This window comes from Arabidopsis thaliana, chromosome 4 (genome assembly GCF_000001735.4).
Source record: "Arabidopsis thaliana chromosome 4, partial sequence".
In the NCBI taxonomy this organism is placed as follows: domain Eukaryota; kingdom Viridiplantae; phylum Streptophyta; class Magnoliopsida; order Brassicales; family Brassicaceae; genus Arabidopsis; species Arabidopsis thaliana.
In genome coordinates, this window is record NC_003075.7 from 1,000,961 (window position 1) to 1,027,920 (window position 26,960).

Sequence of the window (26,960 nt, forward strand, 5' to 3'; positions counted from 1 at the left end):
GTAACAGATAGATATTTGAGTATTCAGTATATTTTGCTTCAGTTTAGGAAATTTTTGATGACCCGTCTTTAGATCCAATAAGCCCTATAATCTAGATATTAACCTGTAGTATACCGCAGGTAGGCTTATATTTTAGTTAAACTAAAAACTTATTGTAAAGATGATTTAAAAATATATGATATTATTTTATTTGATTTTAAATGTATAGTAAACTGTGAGTTGTATATGTTTTATTGATATTATCTATATTGTTTAGTGTTTAAGATTATACACTTGTACTTTGATTGTTAATTTAAGAGTTTCACCTGTAGTAGACCATCTTGTATTAATATCGATCTAAACCCGTCAATTCTAGGATTTTCTAGCTTGTATTAAAAATTGAATCACATCATACACATAAAAAAATCTAATATGTTATTAATTATTATAGTATATAAGATTATAAATTTTCAATATAATATGTATGAAATTAAATATAAATATTTCAAATTATGACCCGTTACTCAGTAGAAAGTTTTCTTAAATCTATTTTTCACCCGGTATAATATTTTTTCATGTATTGAACAGTTTATATTCGTTTTTAAAAATTCTAATTGTTGCATATGCGAAAAAACTCTAATTATTTTTTTATAATGATGATATTATTTTTTTGTAAAAATAGAATCATATAAAGATGAGAAGTGAATTATAATAATTAATAAAAAATTAATATGATAATTTAGATATCAAATCTAATTTGTTGATTTTAATTGGTTACTTTTTTGCAAATTAATAATGTATTTCATTTTTCTAATTAAATCAAATTAATTAAAATTTAGATATCAAATCTTATATGTTGATTTTGATTGGTTATTATTTTTGAAAATTAATAATGTATTTCGTTTTTAAATTAAATTTAATTAATTAAATTAGTATTTGACTTTTTAATCTTTAAAGAGATAAATTAATTTACTCTTTAAAATTTTATTTCTAATAGCATACCTATGTAATTACTTACAAAAATTAAGGTTATATTTAAAATGTACTTCCCAAATAATATAGTAGGATTTCTTTAGTTGAAACTTTTATTCTCATAGTCACCTTTGTTAATACTACATTTTAGAATCTCGATGTTTCAACTTGGTGAGATTGTTTAATGAAACCAATAATCCCGGAACTCGATATTCCACTTGACTTGTTAAATTAAATTGTTGCAAATCTTCTATACGCTACATCATTTATTTTGCTTTATTCTATGTCAATTCTCCTACTTTTTTTGTAAGTTTGTTTTAAGAGATCAACACACAAATGTTAAAGAGTATTTTACCTATTATTAACATATTTACAATGTTGTAAGGTTTTCAACACTCCAAGAAAGTGGGAACCAATCAAGAAATCCCAAAATCATCACTCGTGTATTATAACGCTAAACAGCTGGAGATTCTATCCACTCTCCCAAAAATATGAAAAATCATATAAACATATCAAAAATTAACGACATGGATATAGTAATTAATAGGATGATAACATTAATAACCACAATAAGATTACACTTGACGTTATATTATAACGAACCAAATAAACCATCCCTCGGACCAATGTCCACTTGTGATCCGATTTTCGGTCCACTACATTACTAACAAATAAAAGTAAAAACAAAGATAAAACTTCCTTCATTTTTATTTTTACTTAAACTAACACACTCGTTACTAAACTAGAGTTGACCATAGGCGTGGGCGAAGTAGGCAAGAGCTCCAACGAGTGGTGAATTGATGTAAGTAGCCGGCTCGGACTGCTCGTAATCAGACCGTTCGTCTGGGAAGCGATCATGCTGGTCCGGACCACCAACGACTGCACCAACAAGGAAGTTAGGGTTTGGAGATTGAGAGTTCATGATTGCAAATCCTTGGTGGCATTGGATCTTGGCCGGGTGGCTTGCAACACAAGGTAATGAGGAGCCACGGTGGTGGATTCTCCGTGGGAATTTTGGACCGTAACCAACCATGTAAGACATTCTTAATGGGTTGTCTCCAAGAAGATAATCCACCTATATATCAAAAAAGAATTTACGAAAATGTTATAAATTTTATATTTAACAAAATAATCTAAAATCTAAAGATTGAGAGATTTTTAACACTGGACCTGTCTTTTGGCGATGGAGCGAAGACGACCGGGAGTGTAGACGGAGCCACCGCAATGGACGACGGTTTTGGCGGAGGTTAAGTATTTGGCATAGGTTAAGAGCAAGAACGATGTTGACGTCACGTATTGCATGTTGGCGTCTGCCATTTTAAACAATAATCCACCTACATAACATATGTATATAAATGTTTTAATATTCATAAAGAGCAAATTTATTCAGTCAAATAAATATCTTCTCTAAAATAGGTTATCTAAAAAAACACCAAAACAGAAAAAGTTCATAATGTAAAAAACTCCACAAAATAATTACCATAACATGTAAATGAAGTGAAAATTAGTGAAAGATTAAAAATGCAAGAACCTGGTGTATACTGAGTAGAAGAGAAAGGAGCTCCAGGAATAACAGAGCAGATGAAATTATCAGCATGACCTTTGTATTCATGAAGTGTCTTCACATTCTGAACCAAAAATGCCTTTACACAAAAAAAAAACCAACAAAAATAATTAGGGACTTGATATAACAAAACTTTATAAATTTAGATTTTACCTTAGTAAGAAGGATTCTGGCACCAGCGTGCTTGTTATCCCAACCAAAAGTGTTATCATATTCAGCAGCTCCAAGGATTTGTCCATTGATTTTTATGTAATTCAAATATTTTATATTCTTTGTCGCTTTTTGTAACCAAGCAGCTCCCCACAACAATTCATCCTACCAAAAATATCATAAAATAACAAATCTCTCTTTAAATTTCACAATTTTCCAAAATCTGATCATTACATGTAAAGGAAAAACTCATTTACTTATTTACCTGATAACCAGAGTAAGAGCAATAAAATGGACAAACATCAGGTTTTAATCCTGCACTATAAGTTCCTCTGTATTTGTCCGCAAATGCAAAAACCTTAAAAACACAAAAAAAAAATCAGTTGAAGAAATTTTTTATGTCACAAAATTATTAAAGTATGACAAAAAAATGTTATACACTGATGGCTCGTTTGAGGAGGACTTTGGAGTAAGAAGGATCAGATTTTCTGAATACAATGGCGGCGGCGGCTAGAGCAGCGGCGGTTTCAGCGGCGACATCAGAACCAGGAATGTTCTTGTCAACTTTAAACACACTTCTTACAGTATCCATGTCTTCAGGTCTTTCCCAACAAGAATGGTCTTTATTAGCATCACCAACTTGAACATAGATTGTGTCAGGTTGTGAAGTGGCTTTGAGGAGATAATCAGTAGCCCAACGAATCGCTATTTTAGCGTTTTGTAATTCAGATTTCATGAGTCCACCGAATTCAATTACACTCCATGAAAGCATTGTGGTTGTGAATGCCATTGGGAAACCAAATTTGATATTGTCTCCTGCATCATAGTACCCTCCAACCAAATCCACCTAATCAACAAAACACACAAATTAGAGATTTTTTGGAAAGAGGGGAAAGAAAACAACTAATAAAGATTTGATCTTTTGACGATATTGATACAGAATTTAACCTACATTGTTGAGAATCTTGAGATCTATAGCTTTCTAAGCAAGCCCATTTTGTTAAAATTAGGGATTTTAGAAAAAAGGGGGAAAAAACAAAAACCCTAATTTTATCCTCTGTTTTTTGATGCAGTAGAGTTATGTAAAAAGGTTGAATCTTTTGGCGATATTGATACAACACTTAACCTACATTGTTGAGATCTCTCATTAACCAACGAAACCCATTTCATATATTTCATAAAAAGAGAAGAAGAGAGTGAGGAAAAGTTGAGGTGAATTACATGAAGAGCAGAGCCATCAGAGAGACCAGAGTCTCTTCTCCAACTCATTCTCTGGTTAGAAGGAAGTTTCCCTGACCTTTGGCCTTCAAAGAAGAGGATTGATTTAGTGAGAGCATCTTTGTAGTTGTGCTTGGCCAAGTGGTGACGATGGTGATGGGTGTTGAAAAGAGAAGAAGTAGTAGGGTAAGAGAAGCCATTGCAGAGAAAGAAGAAGAAAGACAAGAAAATGGTGACTCTGAGGGCATAGGAGGAGGAAGAAGAAACTAGAAGAAGAGCCATTTCTCTGAGAGAGAAAGACAGACAGAGAAAGAGAGCTTCTATTAACCAACCAACGAATAGGTTGCAGAAGCTGCTTTGTGGGAAACAGAGGAAGTGGCTCAGCTTTTTATAGAGGAAAAAAAAGGTTCTCTCTCTCTCTCCTCGCTCTGTGACTAGTTAAAAAGTTTTTCGACTAATTTTTTTTTGTGTGATTTTTGGATTGTCAGAAGGAAAAAGATGTAACTTCAAAAAAATGACTAATTTGAATAGTTTTTGTCCAAAATTAGAATAAAGAAATAATTGAGGGGTTTGTGGAAAATATTGAAAATAAGTTATTGTCCGTACTTGTGCTTGTTTCGACTCGTTTGGGAGATGGAAGCCCATTCGCAAATCTAAGTTATGACTAAAGATTCATTTTACTTATGTATCTGGTTTTATTCTTGGATTTATTTTGAATACATTTGGATAAGATTCGGTGCTTGTGAAGTATGTAAATGACAAAACGGATGTATTTCAAATTATATTTTCTTTCAATTAGGTAAAAAAAAATATTGTTTACGTTATGCCGATTTTGAGTATTAACGTCACTACAACGAATGAAAGATCGACATGCATCTAGCTAGGCTTGGATCAGGATCATGAATTGATTATGTAACCTCAAAAGATTGTTTAACAACAATTGTCTATGATTCTTGTTGTCGACTGTTTCTTCAAGGGATGGTTACGTGTAGGACAACACGCTTATACGGATGATGAAGACATTGGTTGCCTGGTTGGGTTAGTTTTCGCAAGGGCCTAGCTTCTCCTTTGCCATTTTTACTTAGAACGATGAGTCCATTTTCACATCTTCATTAGTGAAACCTTATGTTGTGTCTAAAAATCGTCCTTCATGAATCTTGACGGGCAAACCTATGTTTCCCAACAAGACATTGTAGCCTTCAAATCATATTATTTAACAAAATAATAAGTTTGTTTATCCAAATGAGCACACATTTCATGATTAATTTGTCGTTTATAATATGTGTTCGAGATCAATGTATTACTTTAATAAAGGATGTAAAACAGTTCAAAATTATTTACTAGATAAATTTGAGGGAACGAATCTCTAAAGTGTGGGGTTACTCACACGATATAATTTTTGGACGTTATGAATTATTATGATTCAAGATTCGATTAACCAAATGGCATATATATTAGTGTTTACTGTTCTATCATGTATTTTCAATTTGTTTATCTATGCGTCTTAAGTCATGTATATAGATAGTGTAGGTACCAATTTTAGCTATACAAATGCCAAATAAATAATCATAGCAACCGTTGAACCATTAACCGGTCTAGACAAATTCATGGACACATGTTTTTGAGTAGATTGTATTGATGATGATGAGACTTGCATGACTTTATTTCAATCATTCCACATACACATGTGTGCATGTGATCAGCCTTTTAATACGAATCTATAATGAACTATATAAACTCTGGCCACTATAACAATTATTAGGAACTATAGTAGTGGTTTTGTTCTTTATAGTCGAATCCGTAATATATGATCGCTAATTAGAAATTGTTATGCGTTCTGCTAAGAAAAGGTTACAATTATTTGAATAATAATGTACGGTAAAAGCGTTACAGCAATGATTGTCATAACTTATCGGCAAGCCAATCACTTGATTTACGGAAAATTATACTAAATGTCGAGGGCCCAAATTATATCACAGGTAAATACTGCTTCACTTTATCTAGACAATTTTCTATATTCTCACAAGTTCCAAACTTTAAACTGTTTCAAATTTGATATTTGATATTTACAAATTGAACTAGAAGTAGTTATTTGCTTGTTTCGGGATAGTGGAGATAGACAAAATGGTCTCGAACAATATTTTTAATAATTTGAGCGAGACCAAGTATCGTTATCTCAACTGGTAAAGATAATAGGTAAAGCTTAGAGGTCGTCGGTTCGAATGACGTTTAAAACGAAATTAATATTATATGTTGTGGTTTCGCGCTTGGAAGGATTACGGATTTTGGCCATAACCTCCTAGTATTCAGAAAATTGTGAGCGAGGTTGGACAATCGGATAGTGATCTTGTAGACGTCAATGTGCATTCTTTTCTTTCCAAATATGGTAAATCCTCGTCTGGAGAGCCAAATGAAACAAGACATAATCGAAAGTTTGAATTTGTTATCGACAAAATTACAACATGGTGTCGAACTGTAGTTTGGTTTTGGCTTAATTTGTGCCGAAAACATTTATGAATACATTCAAACATTTACTGAAAGTGTATGGGGAGATACAAAATGAGATGATCTTTTGATTTTCTCCAACTCACGGCAAAGGAAAGCATGCGAGCATCCTATAACTTTAAAAATTTGTCAAGAGACTCAAAGTTAAACTGTTTTAGATTTTTAATTAGGGTCTCAAATATTTGTCTTTTTCTTTATAATAAAACAAATTTGATGAAAGACAGAATCAATCAAATCCTTTTAATTTACCTGTAGCACATTTTTTATAGCAATTAATCATTATTGATAGTAAAGCATTTGATTCTCATTAATGAATTTCTTGACTTCTTGTGCAGCATGTTTACATGTTCAATCTTTAGGAAATGCAATTGTTCTTTTTTCATAGATTGTGATTTGTGAATACAAACTTTTGGAATGTTTCATTGCCTTTCGGGCTGAGCCATCTATTATATATGAATCCCATATGCGAGTATAATCCATCATTAAGTTTATAATATAAACAAAAATTAAAAATATGTGTTTATTTAATAATTTTAGTTGTACGTAATTTATAGCCAATGAAATCTTAACACAACAATTTTTTTTCTTTTTTAACACAACATTGCTTTAGTGTTATTAGTGAATATTTTCAGAAGTTTAGTCTGCATGAAGAAACGTCCAAAACCCAACAAGGATGCTAAGGCTAGCAATGAGATATATACACTTTACCTTAATATTAACAAGTGAAAAATAAAATAAAAATTGATGCATTTTGAGCCAAAACATTAAGCATGGAAGACATCATGTCTATATATATATATAAGATTTCGTCATTTTTCCTTCTTTTTTTATTCTACATAATTTTAAAATTTGTCGTCCATACACAAGTAAATTAAACGTTTTATGAAAATTATTATAGTTATGTACGTACTATTGTCATGGTGATTCAACCCTTAGGTTTGATCACACGGCCATACTTCTACTTCTTACTCTAAAATGATCTTCCATTTTTGTCCCCCTCATTACATGACCGTGTTCTGTTTCATGATATGCTTATCCGTCTACCATAGTAGGCATTCTCGCATATTCGAATCGCGACTCAACCTCCAAGATATTCCCATGAGTGCGTCCTCGCACAACAGTCCCCATTCCAGATGCCAAATAATTGTTTCCCGACTATTGAAGAATGAATCATAAGACTTAGCTTTTCTTTCTTTGCCGAAGAAAACTCCTTATATTTCTACTCGTCGAGTAAGCTAATCACATGTGGATATTGTTGTTTAAAATTTGTGAGAAATATAGTGATATATGTATAAAATGGATATCAATGTATGTTTGTATATGTATAAGTATAAAGAGTGGCGTTGAATAATAATAATGGAGAGGATGGGAATGTCGTACTTATCATGTGCGCTTCTGTGATGATTCCACATGCATTATGACCCTCCAAAACAAAACAACACGATATAAAGAGGAAAAATATAAAAACCGAACTTTGGATTCATGTTCTTATTCTCCTTTTTCTGCTTCACTGTAAAAGTCTTTCCATTATTGAACAACCTAGAAAACAGATGGTAAAGGCTACAAATTTCATCGGAAATATTAAATTACACATGTGGACAAATAAATAAGTTTCTTTGACCAAATTCTAATATAATTTTTTTCATTTAACTAGTTTAATACTTTAAATTCTACCATATTTTTCTCTATCATATTCACTCAAAATATCAGACTGAAATTAAGAACTCAATTAATCTGCCACAATATACAAAATCTCACTTGGTAATTCGACCTTTGAATCCACATGGCTAAGTAAATATAGCTATGCCACAATATCGATAGACTAGCCATAGCTATATTTACATACTCATGTCGCATTGAATCCAAGGCAGCTTTAAAACAGTACTACACCAATACTATGCATGCAATAAAACTTAACAAGAATGTTGACAAAAAACATTTTAAGTTTAAGTCCAATGTTTACGATACAATATATGATTGTTACAACAGATTGCTTCATTATTATCAAATTTAACGATTAGAAACCAAGACTAAAAGGGATGCCAGTTGAATTTAGCCATGTGCTACCGTCGATAAATGGACCGACTGTGAATTGGGTAGCCTCCGTTTGGTTTTCGATGCGTCTAAAACCAGGCCATGTGACTCGCTTTGCCATGTTTGCCCCAGGCCCTTCATTCATATACTCTCCATAATATAAAGTTTCAAGTGCAAAATCTTTTTTCCCCTCCAACCATCCAGCGGGATGTATAAGATCATCAATAAATGATTTTATGATAACCGTCCTAGAATATTTTCTCCATGGTCGACCTAAGTACGCCTTGAAGTTTTCTTTCACAGGGATCAAATCAGGTGCGGCCAAGATTCTACAATTAAGTATAGATATACCCGTGGGCTGGTCCGACTGATTGCGGCTTTGAGCGGTGAATGCAATTTTATGTCCAGGATTAGGTTTACGAGCATAAAGACTACTATTCTGGAACACAACAGCCGCATTGCCGAATATGAAATCGATTGTACCATATATATCGCATTCTCGATAAAATTGTTTGGCTGAATGAACATAAAGGGTGTCTTGGTAACCATCGAACTCACAACGGTAAAAGGCAGAGTGATCAGAGCCGCTTCGAAAGGCCACAGCCTGTGCTTTGGCCGGTCCTGCAGAATTCACGAATGATATGTCCTTTGCTATGTAGCCTTTACCTTTCACGCCTGCATAAACAATTATGTCATAATTAATACTTTTAGGAAGGTAGAAAAAAAACACAGAAGAAATGTATGAAAATATATTTGATGTGGATAAATCTTTAGGGTGGATTTGTGTAGATAAAAACAGAAAATGGATTTTTATTTGGGCTCAAGATGTAATTTGGTCTAAGCCCATCTTTAGATGAGTATATATATCATGTTCTAACAAGCAATTTCTAAAAATGTGTATTATATTTGGATTGAACAACATGGTCTATTTACATATGCACTTTTATCAAATATATATTCAAGTTGGAATTTCTTTACAATGAATTAATTCTTATCAATTAATTAATATTCCTCACTACTAATATTTCTTTATCTAATATATCTCCATCGATTCTAATTACTTAAAAAAAAAAATTAGGACATTATTAATATTATACTTTTTTAAAGGTTAAATATTATAATTATTTAAAGTTTATTAAACTTTTAGAAAATTTGACGGAAAAACGTTTAGAATATTTATAATATGTGAAATCTATACAAATTAAATAATATACAAATTAAATAACCATTTTAAAAAAATTGATTTGAATTAATAATCTTTTAAGAAAAGTATTGTTAAAAAAAAGTATAACAAAATAATGTTTAGTTTCACCGAATGGGGTTAGATGGTTAGACGGATTTAGAATATTAATAACATGTGAACTTTATAACAATTAAATAACCATTTGATAGAAAACTTTTAAATTGATTTGAATTATATATCTTTTAAATTAAAGTATTATTAAGAATAAATAACAAAATAATGTTTAATTTCACTGAACGGGGTTAGATGGTATGACGGGTTTGAGTCGATAGTAATATTAGATGTTATACTATAGGTGAAATCATAAATATAACAATAAAATAATAATTCTATTATCTAAAACACCAAACAAAACAGAAAATATTAACAAAACAAATATAATTAAATTTTAAGTTAATTTAGTTATAATTTACATTTTAACTTAATGAACTATATGTTATTGTTGCTATAGTTTTAACTAGTAAAAATCAAACATATTAATTGTACACTAAATAATATAGAAATAGATATAAGTGTTGTACATTTAAAAAATACAAAACATTAAACCATATATATTTTTAATCTATTAAACAAATTAAATTTTTATTTTTTTAATAAATATAATCCCAAAATGTATAGCGGGTTAAAATCTACTATCTTTATAAAACTAAATGAAACTAAAACATAGTATTTCTTTCATTTTTCCGACAATTTATTTCTTCAAGAACTAATAAATTTTAGAGTTCCATTAGATTAAATAATTTATAAGACCCAATCAAATCCATGCTATAGACCGGATTCATCTCTCCTCGTTACGACAAATGGCCTTATATAGTTTCTTAAGACATGATTGAGATTTAAGATTAGCTAAGTAAATCATGTTTAGCACTACAAAACCAAGGGATTCAGAGACAAACCTACGGTAGGAGTTTGAAATGTTGACCATCCATCAATGCGGCTGCGGTTTGCTTTTATGACTGTTTTTCCGATACCATCTCCGATAAACATTATCATTGTCTTCTTCTTAGGTAATTCGACGTTCTCAAAATATTCCCCACCTTTTATATAGATAATAAATCTACCCAAAAAAAAAATATTATGTGCATATTAGATTTATAAATAATGGTACTGGACATATACGGAATATCGCGAAAGTATTGAGAATTCTTCTGCAGAATTACTAATAAAATCACATGCATACGGAATAGAATGACGAAATTAATAATCCAACAAAGTGAATAAACAATATATGATCGGTCAAAATTGTGATATTCAACATAACTATATGATCTTAATTTAATGTAGTCAAGTATCAACAAAAAATATATAAAAGTAAATAAATGAACAAAATTGTGATATTCAACATAACTATATGATCTTAATTTAATGTAGTCAAGTATCAACAAAAAATATATAAAAGTAAATTAAATGAACAAAATTGTGCTATTCAACATAACTATATGATCTTAATTTAATGTAGTCAAGTATCAACAAAAACTATATATATATATATATATATAAGTAAATTAAATGAACAAAATTGTTATATTCAACATATACTATATGATCGGTAAATATTGTTAAATCATATCAACATCACTAGGTATTACCATCTTTGTAATTAGTTTTTTTCAAATGTTAACGTTGATACTTGACTACATTAAATTAAGATTTATGTACGTACCTAGTTTCGCTCATGTTGGGAGCAGCAAAGACGGCATCATTAATGGTTGTGAAGTTTCCGGTACCATCAATCGCCACCGAGAGATTGTAATTGGTCTCTTGTACCGGAGCCTCAAGGAGTCTCTGGTCATTCTCTGAGAGCCAACTCGGGTACTCAACGTCAACTTCTGATGATTTCGGGGAAGGTTTCTTCCTGGAAATCACCTGAAGCATATGGAGGGAGTTGCTAAGGTTGTTAGAGATGTCTAAGATGATCTCCTTCAAGTTCTCAGGCAATTCATACGTCATATCATTATTATTCTCATTGTCACTTGTCGAGAAACCATCAAGACACGTATCTTGGTATGTCATGACGTTGGTGAGCAACATGCTGATGTCGTTGAACTCAAGAGAGGAAGATCGAAGATCGGAGACTGCGGTTTCGAGGTCGGAGATGGTGTCATCGAGTAGCCCGAGACAGTCTTCGAATGCGCAACGTTCATAGTGGGTTAGGTTTGGAAAAAGACGGGTTTGGAGGTCGGAGAAGTTGGAGGAAGCGAGATTAACCTTTAAGATGGTTAGGTTTAAGTCCGCGATGATAAGCTCGGGGATGGTTTTGGTTTCGGTTAAACGCTGGGTTTTGTGAGTGGTGTATGATGGTGATTGAGATGAAACAACGGTGGATAAGAAGATTAGGAAAAAGATTAGTGACAGTAAGTTGAAAATAATGTGTTTTGGTTTTTCTCTAATTGGATGATTATTTATCATTTTTTCTTTAAGATTGTAGTGATAGTAGAAAATTTTAAAAGACAAAACTGAAATGTAACAAAAGTGAAAGATTGTGGTTCTTAGATCAACTCCCAAAAGTAACAATATAAATACGAAGAACATATACAACATATTAAATAAAAAGAGAAGATAAACTGGGGAGAAGAATATTATGTTAGTCAAACTAAAATTCTTTAGATTATAGTATTAATTTATTAATTCAACTTAAACTAATTTATTCAAATTGATTATATTATTTTAAGTAATTAATTAAATAAAATTAAGAATTTTCCTACTACGTAAAAAAAATGCATAGACTACAAATTTTCCGAATACATATACATATAGTAGCTTCAATAAAATAAATAAATAAATTAGAAACTTACAAACTATATTTTAGTTCTAACTCAAATATATATTTGACTGTGTCTCCGTATACTCTATATCCATGAAATTAGAGTTTTACCTTTACTTAATAAGTTGAAGATGAAAAAATGACTATCTTTGAGAGTTGATTCAGTTTGATATATAGGTTATCTCATCGAACGAAAACCATGTAATTGTAATGTACTAGTATATTTTGTGAGCTGTTCAAAATAAGGAGTACTTAGAATCAAGTGTTACTTGCTGGCTTGCTGCAAGAAAATGGATTGCTACATTTCTGGCATCGTTGAACACTTCCATGTCTCAGGAGCATCATGACTTGCTGACTTAGAATCAAGTGTTACTTGCTGGCTTGCTGCAAGAAAATTTTGTGCTTCTTATGATGCTTCTGTTTCTAGCATTATTCTTGTGTTTGTATATATATGCTCTTGTTCATATGGTCTTAATTATGAGATGCAAATTCATACTATTCAGATAAGATCACTATCAAAGATTTAAGAGTCAAAATAGATGATATCAAAGATACATCGTACTGATCTATGAACAACAATCACCTCTCTTTACCCACACATTCTAAATAGCTTTTTTTTCTTTCTTTCTAAACAACAAATCCGAGTATTAACGCTAAGGAATGCAACTGGATCATCATCATCATCTTGTTGTTCTGTTCTCGACCAGTCTAGTTTATATATCCACCTGAAGGATTCTACCACCAGCTTGGACAATCAGTTGCTCAAGCTGCAACCAGAGAATGCAAGAATTATTCATGAATTCGGAAGCAAATTAAAACCAATACAATAGCTGTTCACTCATTAATGATATGTTAACTCTATAAAAGTTGAAAATCTATATGTTATGAGAACCATTTAAAGAAATTTTTTAAATTGATTCGAATTATGTCTTTTAAATAAAGTATTATAAAAAATAATAAAATAATATTTAATTTTACGAAATTGGATTATATGATGAAATGGGTTTGAGTCGATATTAAAACGAAACAGTATACTACTGGTGAAATCTTATAGTGAACAACTATAATATAATTATACAATCTAAAACACTAAACAACACAAATAATCTATATAACTTCAAATTTAAAATTTTAGTTATAAAAAATGATCTTTGATGTACCATGATATAAAATCTAGATGGCAACAAAAATCAAAATATAAAAAAGAGAATTTATGAAATTTATACTACGGGAACACTGGAACCTCTAAATATAATTTAGAGGTTAAGAAAAAAAAAAGGAAGATTACTTTTAATAATCTGTACAAATAGTAAAATGTTTAAAGTTGTAGTTAGAAGGGAGATCAGAAAGTAGACGATGAGACCACTCGACCCGCCCTCGAATTGCTACTTTACTACTCCCATACAAGTTGATCATTGCACACCAAATCTCACGTTTGTTCCTATCATGCCACAAAAAAGCCAACTTTCCATTGTATTCAGCAATTGCGATGCTATTAAAAACCCCGTTGAACTCCAAACCATGAACCACACTCCATTGTTTCTCCTTAGATTCATACCACATTAGCCCAACATTATGGTAATACATGTAGATCACGTTGTCTACCACACACATATCTCCACTGCTGAAATCATCAGCTGGAATTATCTTGTCACATTTACCATCTTTAATGTCATAGATTGTGACGTCTCGATCAGTACCCCTCACATAAATTTTTCTGCCTAGTGACGGGGTTACCACAGACCTATTTAGGCATGCCAATTTCACACTGAGATTTGGCCCGACATGCCAAGTTTGTGTCTTTAGGTCAAACACTTGCGCATGGATACCTTCGTAGTATCTTTTATTCATGTCATCAATTCCTCCAAAAACGTAAATCTTGTCGTTAACTAGTCCCACAGCTGCCTGATCACAGGCCACAAGCGGCCTTGGACCCTGACGCAACTTTCCAGACCGAGAGTCGAGGATCCACATGCTCCTAGACTTGCCAACAAAGTAGATTTCGGGGCCCAGCGTGAGAGTTGCAAAGTAAGGCTCAACAGGAGAAGTGAACGGGATCGAGACCAAACAACGACGATTCTCAGTGAAACTGAACCAATGATACGTGGTTAAGGAAGGAGAATTACTATGTTCTTGAAAGCAGACGTAGAAGCGATCTTTCTCCAAAAGAGATCGCGTAATCTTAAGCTCAGAGGAACTTACGAGAAATCGTAAGTTCTTCGACACGCAAGAGAGAATTGGATGATACCATCTTGGCACGCGGGCTAAGATGTTTAAAACAATATCGTTTGGCAGTAACGAAAATAACGACGACGGGGCCTCCTTGGCCGTCGTAGACATTGTCTTGGCCCTAATCCTAAACAAGTGTCTCTCTAAATCAAATATCAACATCGCTTTGCTTGCTTTCTTATAATCACACCAACATGAGCTTTCTTTATATAAAGGAATAGTAATCCTTTTCCCTCTTGGAATCGTTTACACAATATTATGCTCACGTGAAATATTATGGAGTCAAAACTTTTATTTATATCGTTTGTCAATAACGAAATTTTAGGGATCGTTATGCTTTGGCAATTAGGAAATATTAGGGAGTCAATATCCTTTGGGCTACTATTCCTCTCTTAATCACCTCTTCTTAACTAACCGATCAAAATTTACAATATAATCTAATTAAATAAATTAAAACAATCAATATTATCTAAATAAAATAAAAAGTTAATTCACTAAAAAGAATTAAATCGAATTACTTGTAAAATCTAAATCCTAACTATTTCTTTTATAAACTCAAACCGACATCTATTTTTATTTAATTGTAAAATCTAAACCCTAACCACTATTTTATAAATCCAAACCGACATATACAATTTATAAAATCTATAACCCTAAAGATTTTTAAACAACCAATATTGTTACTTCACATCATCATTCAAAACAAATTCTCTATGATTGATACCTAAAGTATAACAATAGACTCTTAATTTTTTGTAAACACAACCATCGAGATTGAGATTCTGCTTCGACTCTAGTGTTTCTTGAGTAAGCTTGCAGTTTTCGAATTTTTTTTTGATCTTTCTCGTTGATTGTGATTTAAAATTTCTAATAACCATTTAAGTCATATTGGTTGTTTTGTTTGATATGATCTGCTATTTTTGATAAACTGATGAGAGTAAAGAACACAAGAGTATTTAGAAAGAATTATAATAGACTTTCATGAGAATAAAGATACAATATAAATATTCACTTATATAGAGATGAGATTAATCTAATTTCCTAATCTAAGAGAAACTTAAATGCAAATAATATATTATATGCTATGACTCATATTTCTTCTGTGGTTCTCAAACTTCTTCGAGTAATACTTTACTTCCAATATTTTCTTTGGAAAGAAACTCTCTTTTCAAAAAAGTACCATCACTACAAGAAAACAGTCGTTTTGCGAGGAACAATTGCGAGGGAACGAATCCCTCGCAAATTTGCGAGGGAATTGCAAGTACTTTACTACACCACGGACGAACGTTGCTAATCCCTCGCAAATATTGCGAGAGACTGCTTCCTCGCAAATTTGCGAGGAATATACGAGTACTTTGCAATTAACAATATCAACCCTCGCAAACCACTCGCAAAAATCTCGCAAATCTTTACCCTAAACCCTAAAATACATAGAAGTGATTTGGGATCTTTGATTTTTATTTATAAATGTAAATCTAAATGACTGTATAATCATACAAGTTGATTATATGGTGATGCACAAAAACATATTGTATATGTTTCAATATCAACATTTCATAATGAAGATGTTAAACACTTATTATTCATATTATTGAAAACACATAAGTTCATCATTGATGTATTTGGGAAAAATGCACATTTGAATTTTTTGAGATGAAATTAGATTCTAATGTAGATATTTAACTTCCTAATGATTCAGAATAACTAATCCGAATAATTTTAATTAGTGTTTTCTTGTATTTTTTCAAATTGACTCAATATTGCGAGGTCTTTGCGAGAGATTTGCAAGTCTGTCGTAGCAGTTCCCTCGCAAATATTTACCATAAACCTTAAATTATTTAAAATATTTACTCATGTTTTTATTTGCTGAGAGTCTTATTCGAAATAGGAGAATCTAAATCAGATCTGATTCAAACACTGAATCAAAATGGTGAGTTAATTGGTTGAAGAATTGCGAGGGAATTGCTAGACGCAATCGCACTTCCCTCGCAAATTTTACCCTAAATCCTAAATTATTAAAAATCATAAATTGCGAGGGACTTGCTAGGAGTTCTGGCAATTCTCTCGCAATATGTGGTTCGTTTTAATTGGTTTAAAAATCTTCCTCGCAATTTCAAAGCAAACTGTGCGAGGGTTTTGCGAGGAAATAAATTTTTATATATACTCGAAGACCTGGTTTGAGCGGAGCTCAAACCAGCCGCATCAAACCCTAACCCTAAATTTTTTCTTCTTCTTCTCTGATCTCTTCGGCGCCGGAGCTATTCTTCTCCGATCTGATTCCGTCACCGCCTCTCTTCTTCTTCTTCTTCTCTAATCTGTTATACTCATCGCCGCCTCTCTTCTTCTCCGATCTAATTACGGCGCAGAGTCTCTTCGCCGCCTCTCTTCTTCTTCGATCTGTGCTCCAGAACCGCCGCGTCTCCTCTTCTCCGACTCGATCGGTTTTGCCTCAAAGGTAATTTCTGTTTCTCCAATCTAAGTTCTTCTCTCAAATCCGACTTATTCTTCTTCTCCGATCTTACTCTTTTTCCCAGATCTAACTCTTCTTCTTCTTCTTCTCTAATCTGTTACACTCATCGCCGCCTCTCTTCTTCTCCGATCTAATTACGGCGCAAACTCTCTTCGCCGCCTCTCTTCTTCTTCGATCTGTGCTCCAGAACCGCCGCGGCTCTTCTTCTCTGACTCGATCTATTTTGCCTCAAAGGTAACCTCTGTTTCTCCGATCTAAGTTCTTCTCTCAAATCTGACCTATTCTTCTTCTCCGATCTTACTTCTTTTTTCCCAGATCTAACACTTGATTTGTTTTTTGTGCAAGATGCCGTCGGATAATACTTATGTCCGGTTTAGACAACAGCAGCGTGACCCGTTGCATGTCAATTCTCCGCTTAGTGGTGGGAATATCTCAGGGGTTCAAGGTTCAGGTTCAGGTTCAGGTTCAACCGTTCCACCATCGCCTCCAACGCCAACGACTCAGCCTTTTGTCAATCATTCTGATGTTCAAGCTGACCGTCTCAACAATCTGACACTGGAAGAGCTCCTCGATAGTCCTGGTCGTGCTGGCTTGACAAGGCTAGACCCAAAGCGTCCTCCGGGTACTCTATGGTAAGGTTAAGCTTATAGTCTCTGGAATTAGGTCTTGTAAGTTGGTTAGTTTTGCCTTAGAAGTTTGATTCTGCCTTAGAAGTCTCTGGATTTAGGTTGGTTCTGCCTTAGAAGTTTGGTCCTGCCTTAGAAGTCTCTGGATTTAGGTTGGTTGTACTTAGCATTGTAGTTTCTTAGAAGTATAAAGACATAGAGATCCTTATGTGTTTTGTTGCTGTTGTTGTAGGTTTGACGATGACTCTACAGTTGCAGCAACAGTCCGCAGCATATTTGAAAGAGATTTCAAAGAACCTCATGCCAATTGGTCACAGACATCAAAGGCTACAATCGATCGATGGTATGAAACGTTTGCGGTAAGTTTTGTGCTCTTTTGATGTTTATGCTTGTTTTGTTTGCTTTGTCTGTTTTGTTTGCTTTGCTTTGTCTGTTTTGTAGTCTGATGTTTGATGTTTGCTTTGTCTGTTTTGTAGCAAGTATATAACTGGGACCGTTCAATTAACAAAAGAGTAAGGGTTGAGTTTGAAGCAAAGCTAAAGTCTAGGATGTCTGATCAAGTGTCAAGGTGGAAGGGAAATTGGAAGGAGAAGGGTGATGAAGCCAAGCCAAAATGGATTGATCCTGATGTGTGGAAAGGTCTAGTACAGTTTTGGCAAGATCCAAAGTCAGAGAAAAAAAGTAACAACAGCAGAAATGCTAGATATCATGATCCGGATGGCAAAGGCATCTATAAACACCGTTCAGGCCAGACCTCTTACAAAGCTCGTGCAAGAAAACGGGTTAGATAAGTATTCTTCTCTCCTTACCATTACTTAAACTACAATGTTATGAATCTAACTTGTTTATCTCTTTGTGTTTCAGTGTGAGAAGACTGGAGAAACAACTCCTGATTTCCTAGAGCTGCTAGATGAGACACACAGAAAAGCGGATGGAACTTTCATCGATGGGAAGTCAGAGGAAATTTACAAGCAAGTGACATCTAGGATAGAAGAGGAAGAGTCTCATATGTGCTCACTGGACAATCCGGAGAGCACTGGATCAGGTGGGTTGTCTGTTCATGCCAAAAACAAGATTTTTACTGAGGTAAATCTTTTGTGCTTTTTCTTTGCAGCTTGTTGTGTTGTGTACTTGTCTGAATTTTGTTGTGGACTTGTCTGAATTATGTTGTGTACTTGGCAACTTGTTGTGTTGTGTACTTGTCTGAATTCTGTTGTGTACTTGTCTGAATTATGTTGTGTACTTGGCAGCTTGTTGTGTTGTGTACTTGTCTGAATTCTGTTGTGTACTTGTCTGAATTATGTTGTGTACTTGGCAGCTTAATTCTGTTATGTTGTGTACTTGTAAACTTGTCTGAATTCTGTTGTGTACTTGTCTGAAATGTTTGTGTTGTGTCTCTAGTCTTTGATATCAAGTTCTCGTAATCTTGGCAGCTTATTCATTATACTTTGTGTCTGAATTCTTTGTGTTCTGTACTTGTCTGAATTATGTTGTGTACTTGGCAGCTGAATTCTGTTCTGTTGTGTACTTCTGTACTTGTCTGAATTCTTTAGTGTACTTGTCTGAAGTGTTTGTGTTGTGTACTTGTCTGAAATGTTTGTGTTGTGTCGCTAGTGTTTGATATAAAGTTCTCTTAGTCTTGGCAGCTTATTCATTATACTTTGTGTCTGAATTCTTTTGAACTTGGTTTCTCATGGTTTTTCTGTTGTGTCCTTGTGAGTGTTTGTGATCTTTGCTGGTTGCTCCGCGAAAGAAAGGAAGGATTTATGGGGTTGGATCTCTGCAGTTTGAAGCATCCTCAGCCCATAGTGGTCCAATGCTTCCTAGTGATGATCCGGTCATACTTTCTCAGAAGCTGGCTGCCGCTGAAGCATGCATTCAATCTCAGGCTGAGAAGATCAATAGCTTCGACATCCTGTTTGACTATCTTGCTGAAAAAGATCCTGCTTTGGCTGCAATTCTTCGACGTGGTTCCTCGACACAGACAGGACAGGCCAACCCAAATGAACCACCTGTGTCTACTGCTCCAGAACCGGAGGTGGCCAATGAGGAGACAGCAGCTGCTGCCCTAGCTAACCTTGCAACAGGATCCTCTCCTCCATCAACTGTATTTTGAAAACATTGTCTTGCTTTTTCCTTGTTATATCTCTTTAGAACAAGTTCTTAGAGTTTCAAACAATCTAATATTGTTTTTGAATTTAAACTTCAATTGTGTATTTATCTATTTAGAACAAGTTAATGAAATTTCAGCTTTGAATTGCATACAAAATCATCTATAATTAACAACTAATTAACTAGGTAATTAGAGACTAATCAGACACTAATCAAGTCTTAATATATCAGAAAAAACGTTGCAGAACGCTTGCAAATCCATCGCAAATTCTGCTAGAGATTTGCTAGGCGGTAAAACAGAATCGCAAATCCGTCGTAGTTATTGCGAGGGAAGTACTAGGCAACAATTGCGTGTGATTTGCGAGGAAAATAGTTCCTCGCAACAATTGCGAGGGAATTGCGACATATAACCATTTGCGAGAAGCGATTTGCGAGGAACTCGTTTTCCTCGCAAATCCCTTGCGTATAGCTGTTTGCGAGGGATTAACGAGTAATTTTTCCCTCGCAAAACGACTGTTTTCTTGTAGTGCATTTCGAGCAACAAACACTTTGTTGTCAGTAGGATAGTAAAAGTAATAATTTGTGGTTTCCTTATGATAACCTATGAAGTAGCATTTATCAGATTTGGGTCCAAGATTATCAGTAATCAATCGTTTGACATAAGATTCACAATCCCAAATTTTCAGAAAAGACAAATTATGAACCTTTTCAAGTCGACTGATTTTAATGGACATATGTTTAGCAGAAACGTAGACGTCTCTAGAGTATATCCTCAAAAGGATAATAGAAGATCAGTGAGATTTATCATCTATCTAAACCATATCCAATAAAGTTTGATTTCTCTTTTCAGACACTATTCTATTGTGGTGTTTCCGGAAGAGTGAGCTGAATCTTGCTAAGAGTTATGTATTTGAGACATAGATAAAAAAACCTTTTCTTAGAATCATGCATATTGAACATGTGTAAGACCTTATTTATATATAAGTATTCTGACTTAGTGTAAATTTTGTATGTTTTTCTGTGTTTGGTTATCTACGATTTTCGTCATAACTGTGAGCTCTACTAATTCTTCGTCGGTAACAATATTTTCGAATGATTTGTTTTAGTCTTTAATTTGTATGATTTGTAGAGGTTTCGACCTACACTTTGGTCAGCTCTGGTTATATCACACTTTGAAATAAAAGAGGATGGAGACAAGACAGCCAAAACAATTACAAGATTTGTCATGACAAAGAATTGAGTACTGGATCCCAATCATAAAGACACACTCTTCAAAAACGTAATTCGATATAATTATCAAGCATCAAAGTCAAAGACAAAGTTATATTCCAGCAAAAGTTATATTAGGAAATCATGTGTGACATGTTTCGATTTAAATATCAAGCATCAAAGTCACGAAGAAGATAAAAGCTTTCGATGAAATCGTGAAAACTCTGACCTCATGACTGAAGAACATGATTGTGTTTGTGTGTTTGTCTCAAAATCTCAGAGATCTTGTTCCAACCAAAACATATTTTAATTTAGAGAGCTTGTTTGCAAAACTTTAAAAATTAAGTTGTTTTATAATTTATATAAGAGCCTATGAAAGTTATTTATTTCCCTCTCTTCACAATCAGCAATTTTGTTTTCTTCTTTTCTTATATATCAGCTAGAGCTATGAATAGATGAAAAAAGAGAAAACGACACTAAAACGTTTTTTTTTATTGAGACACTAAAATGTTATAAGATATATGAATTAAGAACATATAAGTGTGCGTTGTGCAAGTACTGTAATTAATGAGCCATGATAAAAGGAAAATGTCTAAAAGACTGATACAATCCTATGCACAAAATAGTAACAAAATTTTGCTCATAATATATAGAGAAAAACTATGTTTATCAAAATTGTAATGATTAGATCAGAGATCAAGAGTAAAAGGAATTCTCGTAGAATTAAGCCATTTGTTACCATCGATAAATGGACCAACAGAGAATTGACTTGCTTCTTCTACGGTTTCGATACGCTTAAAACCAGGCCATTGGACCCGGTTTGTCATGTTCGAACCGGGTCCTTCATTCATGTACTCTCCATAATACAAAGTTTCAAGAGCAAAATCATCTTTCCACTTCAACCATCCGGCAGGATCCACCAAGTCATCAATAAACGATTTCATAATAACCGTCCTAGAATATAGTTGCCACGGACGACCTAAATATGCTTTGAAGTTGGCTTGCACAGGGATCAAGTCAGGTGCCGCCAAAATCCTGCTACTAATTATAGAAATACCAGTGGGTTCACGTGAGTTTTCCCGGCCTTGAGCGGTATATATGATTTTCTGGTTAGGATTTGGTCTACGAGCATAGAGACTACAATTCTGGAACACAACCGATGCGTCACCAAATATGAAATCGACTGTGCCATATATATCACATTCTCGATAAAACTGTTTGTGTGAATGGACGTAAATGGTGTCTTGGTAGCTTTCAAAGCTGCATCGGTAGTAAGCAGAGAGGTCAGAGCTACTTCGTAATGCCACAGCTTGGTGTTTTTCCGGTCCGGCATAATTCACGAATGATAAGTCCTTAGCTATGAAGCCACTACCTCTCACGCCTGCACATCATTTACAAAAGTAAAAACTAGCTGATTAGTGAATCACAATAAACATTATAATCGTTAGTCGTGAAGCCTATGAAAGGTATTTATTTGAGTAATATTTAATATAAGCTGCAGAAATGTTTAGTATTATAAAACTGAGGGATTAAAATTAAATTTAAGAAGAAAACGTACCAACGGTAGCAGAGTGAAAGGCTGTCCATCCATCTGCATAGCTGCGGTTAGCTTTTATTACTGTCCGTCCGATTCCATCTCCAATGAACATTATCATTGTCTTTTCCCTCGGTATTTCAATGTTTTCAAAATATTCCCCACATTTTATATATATCACAAACCTACCATAAAAAAAATCAATATACACTCACTGAGACACTGAAATAAATATTCAAAGGTGATAAAGAATAGAAAAAATGTTATTTAATACCTGAACTTTTAAAAAGTGGCCAAATTAACCATGAATTTTTGAAATGGCCGTTTTATACCTCAACAAAAAGTTGACTTCTAATTTAACCTATAAGTTATCGTTGACACGGCCAAATCGACTCACCATTAACACTTCTTAACAGCTCTCCTAACAGCGTAACTAACAACTGTTTTTGTCCTTAAACCAACGATAACGGCTGTTAGGCCATGTTTTGTAACGGCTGTTAGGAGCGCTGTTAAGGAGTGTTAACGGTGAGTCTATTTGGCTGGGTCAACGATAAATTATATGTTAAATTAGAAGTCAACAATAAATTATAGGTTAAATTAGAAATCAACTTTTTTTTGAGGTATAAAACGACCATTTCAAAAGTTCACGGTTAATTTGGCCATTTTTTGAAAGTTTAGGTATTAAATAACATTTTTTCCGATAAGCATAGTTATGTATTTTTTAAGCTAAAAAATAAAGACATATGTATAATAAAATTAAACATGTATGAGTATTGCTGACCAAAAGAAAAAATATGTACATGTATCTCACTCTTATTGTTACACATACATGTAGGTACCGATTACAAAAGGAATAAGATCATGAAAATATAAATTGTACTCTTAAAACATATATATTTTTAGAATTTCCCTGACTGACTTAAAGTTAAATGGACAGGTCGACAACAATATCTAAACAGTTTATGGAATTTTATGTTTAATTGGCAATTTAATGAAAGATTATGTGTTTTATGTCATAGTTTATTTGGAGATCTTTTCCATTGATCATGTAGAAATTATTCTTGATTCTCTGAGTGACGTTTATGAAAGTTTGATTACCTTAATATCATTAGTTCTTTCTTTGTTTTGTCAAAAGGAAACAAAACAAAACTAATGATCTCAATTCACAACCAAAATTTCCGTAGAAACTATTGATGAGATATTTTGTGAATATTTGACACTTATAATTTGTCATTGATTTTGCGTGGAATAGAAGAAAATAGTTTCGTTCTTCAAGTTAAGATTTTTTTTTTTTTTTTTTTAGTTTAAAAAATGTTGAAGCTATGTTGTTGTAGCTGCTGTGATGAGTATAGAGCAAGTTTAAGATAATTTGTTGAAAGAAAATGCTGAAACAAGAAAAGAGTCTTCAAATAATTCTACATATCAAAACTTGGAAAAACGTATTATAATAAGTATAGAATTCAAAGAAGATTTTCAAAGCAAGGACTAAACAAGAATTTTCTACTGATCTATAAAAAAATTCACTAATTGAAATTATTTGTAACACTTTGTCGTCATTATATTTTAAGCTTATATTTCTTATCATTTTCCACCGAATCCTTCTTAAATTAGACTCTACGAAACATAAAGACAAAAAAAAAAAAAAAAAAAAAAAAAAAAAAAAAACAAAAGGTAAAAATCGAGGAAATGGAACAAATGAATCATTATTCGAGCCAAAACTTTGAAAAGAAGGCAACACAAAGACGTCATTTAATATAATTTCGTAACATGTAAAAAACATGCAGAATGTTATTGTCATCTACACGTTACCTTACCAATCAAACCTAATATTTAACTTTATCGTACCTGGTTTCACTCGAGTTGGGTGCGGCGGATATGGCCTCGCCAATGGTCGTGTAGTTTCCAGTCCCATTTTGAGCCACCACGAGATTAACCTTAGTCTCATCCACCGGGTCTTGAAGTAGATTCCGGTCACTCCCTGAGACCCACATCGGAAACCCAACGTCCTCCTTTACTTTCCCCGGAATATGCCCTGGAATATTCTCAAGCATAGCCAACGAGTCGCTGACGTGGCTAGAGATATTGAAAAGACTCTCCTTCAAGCTCTCAGCCACTCCATATGTTTTATTATCATTATTATTCAAATTCTCATCGTTGTCGCTAGAAGCGAAACCATCGAGACACGTTCGTGTATTTGTCATCGCGGCGCTGAGTAACATTTTGACGTTATGGAGCTCCGGAGAATGAGATCGGAGCTTGGATATCGCGGTGGTGAGATCGAAGACGGTGTCATCGAGTAGCTCGAGACAGTCATCGAATGCGCAAAGATCGCGATGGCTTAGGTTAGACCCTAGACGTTGTAGGAGGTCGGAGAAGTTGGAGGAAGAGAGATTGACATTTGAGATGGTTTGGTTTAATGCGGTGACGACGAGCTCAGTGATGTCATCGGAGGATGTAAAACGCTGCGTTACGTGAGATGAGAAGACGGTGGATAAGAAAAGTAGGAGAAAGGTCAAACTGAGAATAATGTGTTTTGATTTTGTCGTCATTGGATTGTATAATATTTTAAGAGAGAAGCTGTATGAAACAAAAACTTATATAATAAATTTCCAACGGTAACCTAGAACGAAAAAAAGAGTGACATGGAAGTAATTTGCATTTGATTTGTATATGGAATGATATATGATTTCAGTCACAATTGAAATTCTGTTGAACGTAACAGGAAAGAAATATCCTTTGGTTATTATTGTTTAGATCCACCGTTCAGAAAATTTGATGCCTAATTTAAGAACTAATGGGTTGACTATTGGTGTTGGGTTTCACTCCACTGAACTCGGCCCATTAACATGTGAAAGACCTAGTAAGTAGGTCTAAAGAAACTATCTTTCGGCTCAAAAGTGAAAGTTCAAATCAACCACAGTAACACTACTATACATCAATAATGTTGGGCTCGAATAATTCTATTAATTTATAAAAATATTAATTTATCAATAAATTAATAATATTATACTAATTTTGTATTTTTTTTTAAAAAAAATCTATATGAAAACTAGTTCTTTTTGTAATCAATATTTTTCTAAAACTAATTATTAAGTTTAGAAAACAAAACTTAATAAACTCTTCCAAAACTTAGAACAAATTTAAGTAAAACAAACGATCTTACAATCATATTTCACTTAATCTTTTAACATATAATATATAAATATATATGATAGTAATTTATATATCATATATTAATATATTAAGTTATATATATATATAGATAAATTTATACAATTATTAATTTATGATATTGATAGACTATATGTTTACACATGGTTTTCAAAAAAAATATTATCGCACCAACTCGGGACCGAAAGAATTTATCAATTTATAGAGATTAGAAAGTGGAATAAATTTATCGAGTATTAAATTATAGAGATTTTACTAAAAATGCTAAACTTGTCAAAGTAAAAGCCCAATCACAATCTCCAACAAGATCTTTTCATTATCATCCGAGATCAAGAATATTTTAGTGGGTCGTCATGGAGAGTCCAACTCCGACGGACGTGAGTTTTATAGTCGTCAGAACAGCTTGCGATATGCGCATCGAAGTGAGTTTTATAGTCTTCAGAACAGCTTGCGATACTCTTAAGATGGTCAATTGCACCAATCGTACAAAATCGATACAAATAAATGGATGAAACAAACATTTATTTTTGCAGAAAACTTTAATTTGTCAATCAACTTGATATGAAAATGAAGCTTTACATGTAGGTCGGATCTCCACTGATGCACTATGATGGTTGAATTGGAAACAATGGGGTTTATCAAATGCTTTCTCGTTCATTATGTGATGCATGCGTTATGAGCGATCGACTCTTTGTCTTTTATCTAGGATAAGATTGATGACTTATGATGCCACTAGAAATAAGCGGAGAACCAACCCATCAAAAGTCATTGGATTACAAGAAATAATCAATTACTAATAAGAGACTTATTTGAGGGGTGTTTATAAGTTTTGCCATTTGGCCAAAAAAACTTTTAAAAATGCAATTTTCTTATATACAACTTTACACATGATGTTTGGTTAAGTTCCAGTTTTTTAGGGTATAGTTTTTGTTATGAATTATATTGTATAATTGTTTTTTTGACATATCTAGCTAGTTTTTACAAGTGAGAAAAAATAGCAAATTTGAACATTATCGAAAAGTGGCTTTTATGAAAAATGCTCATGCAAAAATGGCGTTTGGACAATAATCCTTCAAGATTTGTTTTTTTGCCTGAGAAAGAGATAAAGAGATTATTTTTAATAATATTTATAAATCATAGAATGAACTGTGACCTCACTAGCTATGTCTTGTTTTTTCAT

General features: G+C 33.2%; 4 protein-coding genes, 1 long non-coding RNA gene, 1 other non-coding gene and 3 pseudogenes across 10 annotated transcripts; 3 read left to right on the forward strand and 6 right to left on the reverse strand.

The window, feature by feature from the left end:
- Nucleotides 1-1,377: 1,377 nt before the first annotated feature.
- Nucleotides 1,378-4,345, reverse strand: GH9B13 (glycosyl hydrolase 9B13). Of its 2 annotated transcripts, none has more exons than NM_116462.4 (7): nucleotides 3,887-4,345; nucleotides 3,105-3,512; nucleotides 2,931-3,023; nucleotides 2,669-2,830; nucleotides 2,483-2,594; nucleotides 2,122-2,285; nucleotides 1,378-2,026 (listed from the first exon to the last, which is right to left on the reverse strand). In NM_116462.4, the coding sequence occupies exons 1-7, from the start codon at nucleotides 4,163-4,165 to the stop codon at nucleotides 1,694-1,696; spliced, it is 1,551 nt and encodes a 516-aa protein (NP_192138.1). In that variant the 5' UTR covers nucleotides 4,166-4,345; the 3' UTR covers nucleotides 1,378-1,693. The 2 variants fall into 2 exon arrangements, with proteins under 2 accessions (NP_192138.1, NP_001328883.1); NM_001340370.1 differs by having other exon boundaries at nucleotides 1,434-2,026; nucleotides 3,105-3,791; nucleotides 3,887-4,293.
- Nucleotides 4,346-7,302: 2,957 nt separating this feature from the next.
- Nucleotides 7,303-7,873, forward strand: AT4G04085. Its single transcript, NR_141775.1, has one exon. It is a non-coding gene; the product is annotated as an other RNA (long non-coding RNA).
- Nucleotides 7,874-8,340: 467 nt separating this feature from the next.
- AT4G02300 (Plant invertase/pectin methylesterase inhibitor superfamily) lies at nucleotides 8,341-12,076 on the reverse strand. The gene is made up of 3 exons (NM_116463.2): nucleotides 11,329-12,076; nucleotides 10,562-10,722; nucleotides 8,341-9,097 (listed from the first exon to the last, which is right to left on the reverse strand). Exons 1-3 carry the CDS (start codon nucleotides 12,072-12,074, stop codon nucleotides 8,406-8,408), a joined length of 1,599 nt encoding a protein of 532 aa, NP_192139.1. The 5' UTR covers nucleotides 12,075-12,076; the 3' UTR covers nucleotides 8,341-8,405.
- A 1,643-nt stretch (nucleotides 12,077-13,719) lies between these two features.
- AT4G02310 (Galactose oxidase/kelch repeat superfamily protein) lies at nucleotides 13,720-14,769 on the reverse strand (the record flags this gene model as incomplete). Its single annotated transcript, NM_116464.1, has 1 exon — nucleotides 13,720-14,769. One exon carries the CDS (start codon nucleotides 14,767-14,769, stop codon nucleotides 13,720-13,722), a length of 1,050 nt encoding a protein of 349 aa, NP_192140.1.
- A 2,113-nt stretch (nucleotides 14,770-16,882) lies between these two features.
- AT4G02312 lies at nucleotides 16,883-17,434 on the reverse strand (annotated as a pseudogene; the record flags this gene model as incomplete). Its single annotated transcript has 1 exon — nucleotides 16,883-17,434.
- Nucleotides 17,435-17,473: 39 nt separating this feature from the next.
- On the forward strand, nucleotides 17,474-19,864 carry AT4G02314 (annotated as a pseudogene; the record flags this gene model as incomplete). The annotated part of the gene is made up of 1 exon: nucleotides 17,474-19,864.
- Nucleotides 19,865-20,357: 493 nt separating this feature from the next.
- Nucleotides 20,358-20,757, reverse strand: AT4G02317 (annotated as a pseudogene; the record flags this gene model as incomplete). The annotated part of the gene is made up of 1 exon: nucleotides 20,358-20,757.
- A 1,007-nt stretch (nucleotides 20,758-21,764) lies between these two features.
- AT4G02320 (Plant invertase/pectin methylesterase inhibitor superfamily) lies at nucleotides 21,765-25,219 on the reverse strand (the record flags this gene model as incomplete). The annotated part of the gene is made up of 3 exons (NM_116465.2): nucleotides 24,455-25,219; nucleotides 22,634-22,794; nucleotides 21,765-22,456 (listed from the first exon to the last, which is right to left on the reverse strand). Exons 1-3 carry the CDS (start codon nucleotides 25,156-25,158, stop codon nucleotides 21,765-21,767), a joined length of 1,557 nt encoding a protein of 518 aa, NP_192141.1. The 5' UTR covers nucleotides 25,159-25,219.
- Nucleotides 22,952-23,189, forward strand: MIR5635d. The gene has a single exon (NR_141776.1). It is a non-coding gene; the product is annotated as a microRNA ath-MIR5635d precursor (primary transcript).
- Nucleotides 25,220-26,960: the final 1,741 nt, after the last annotated feature.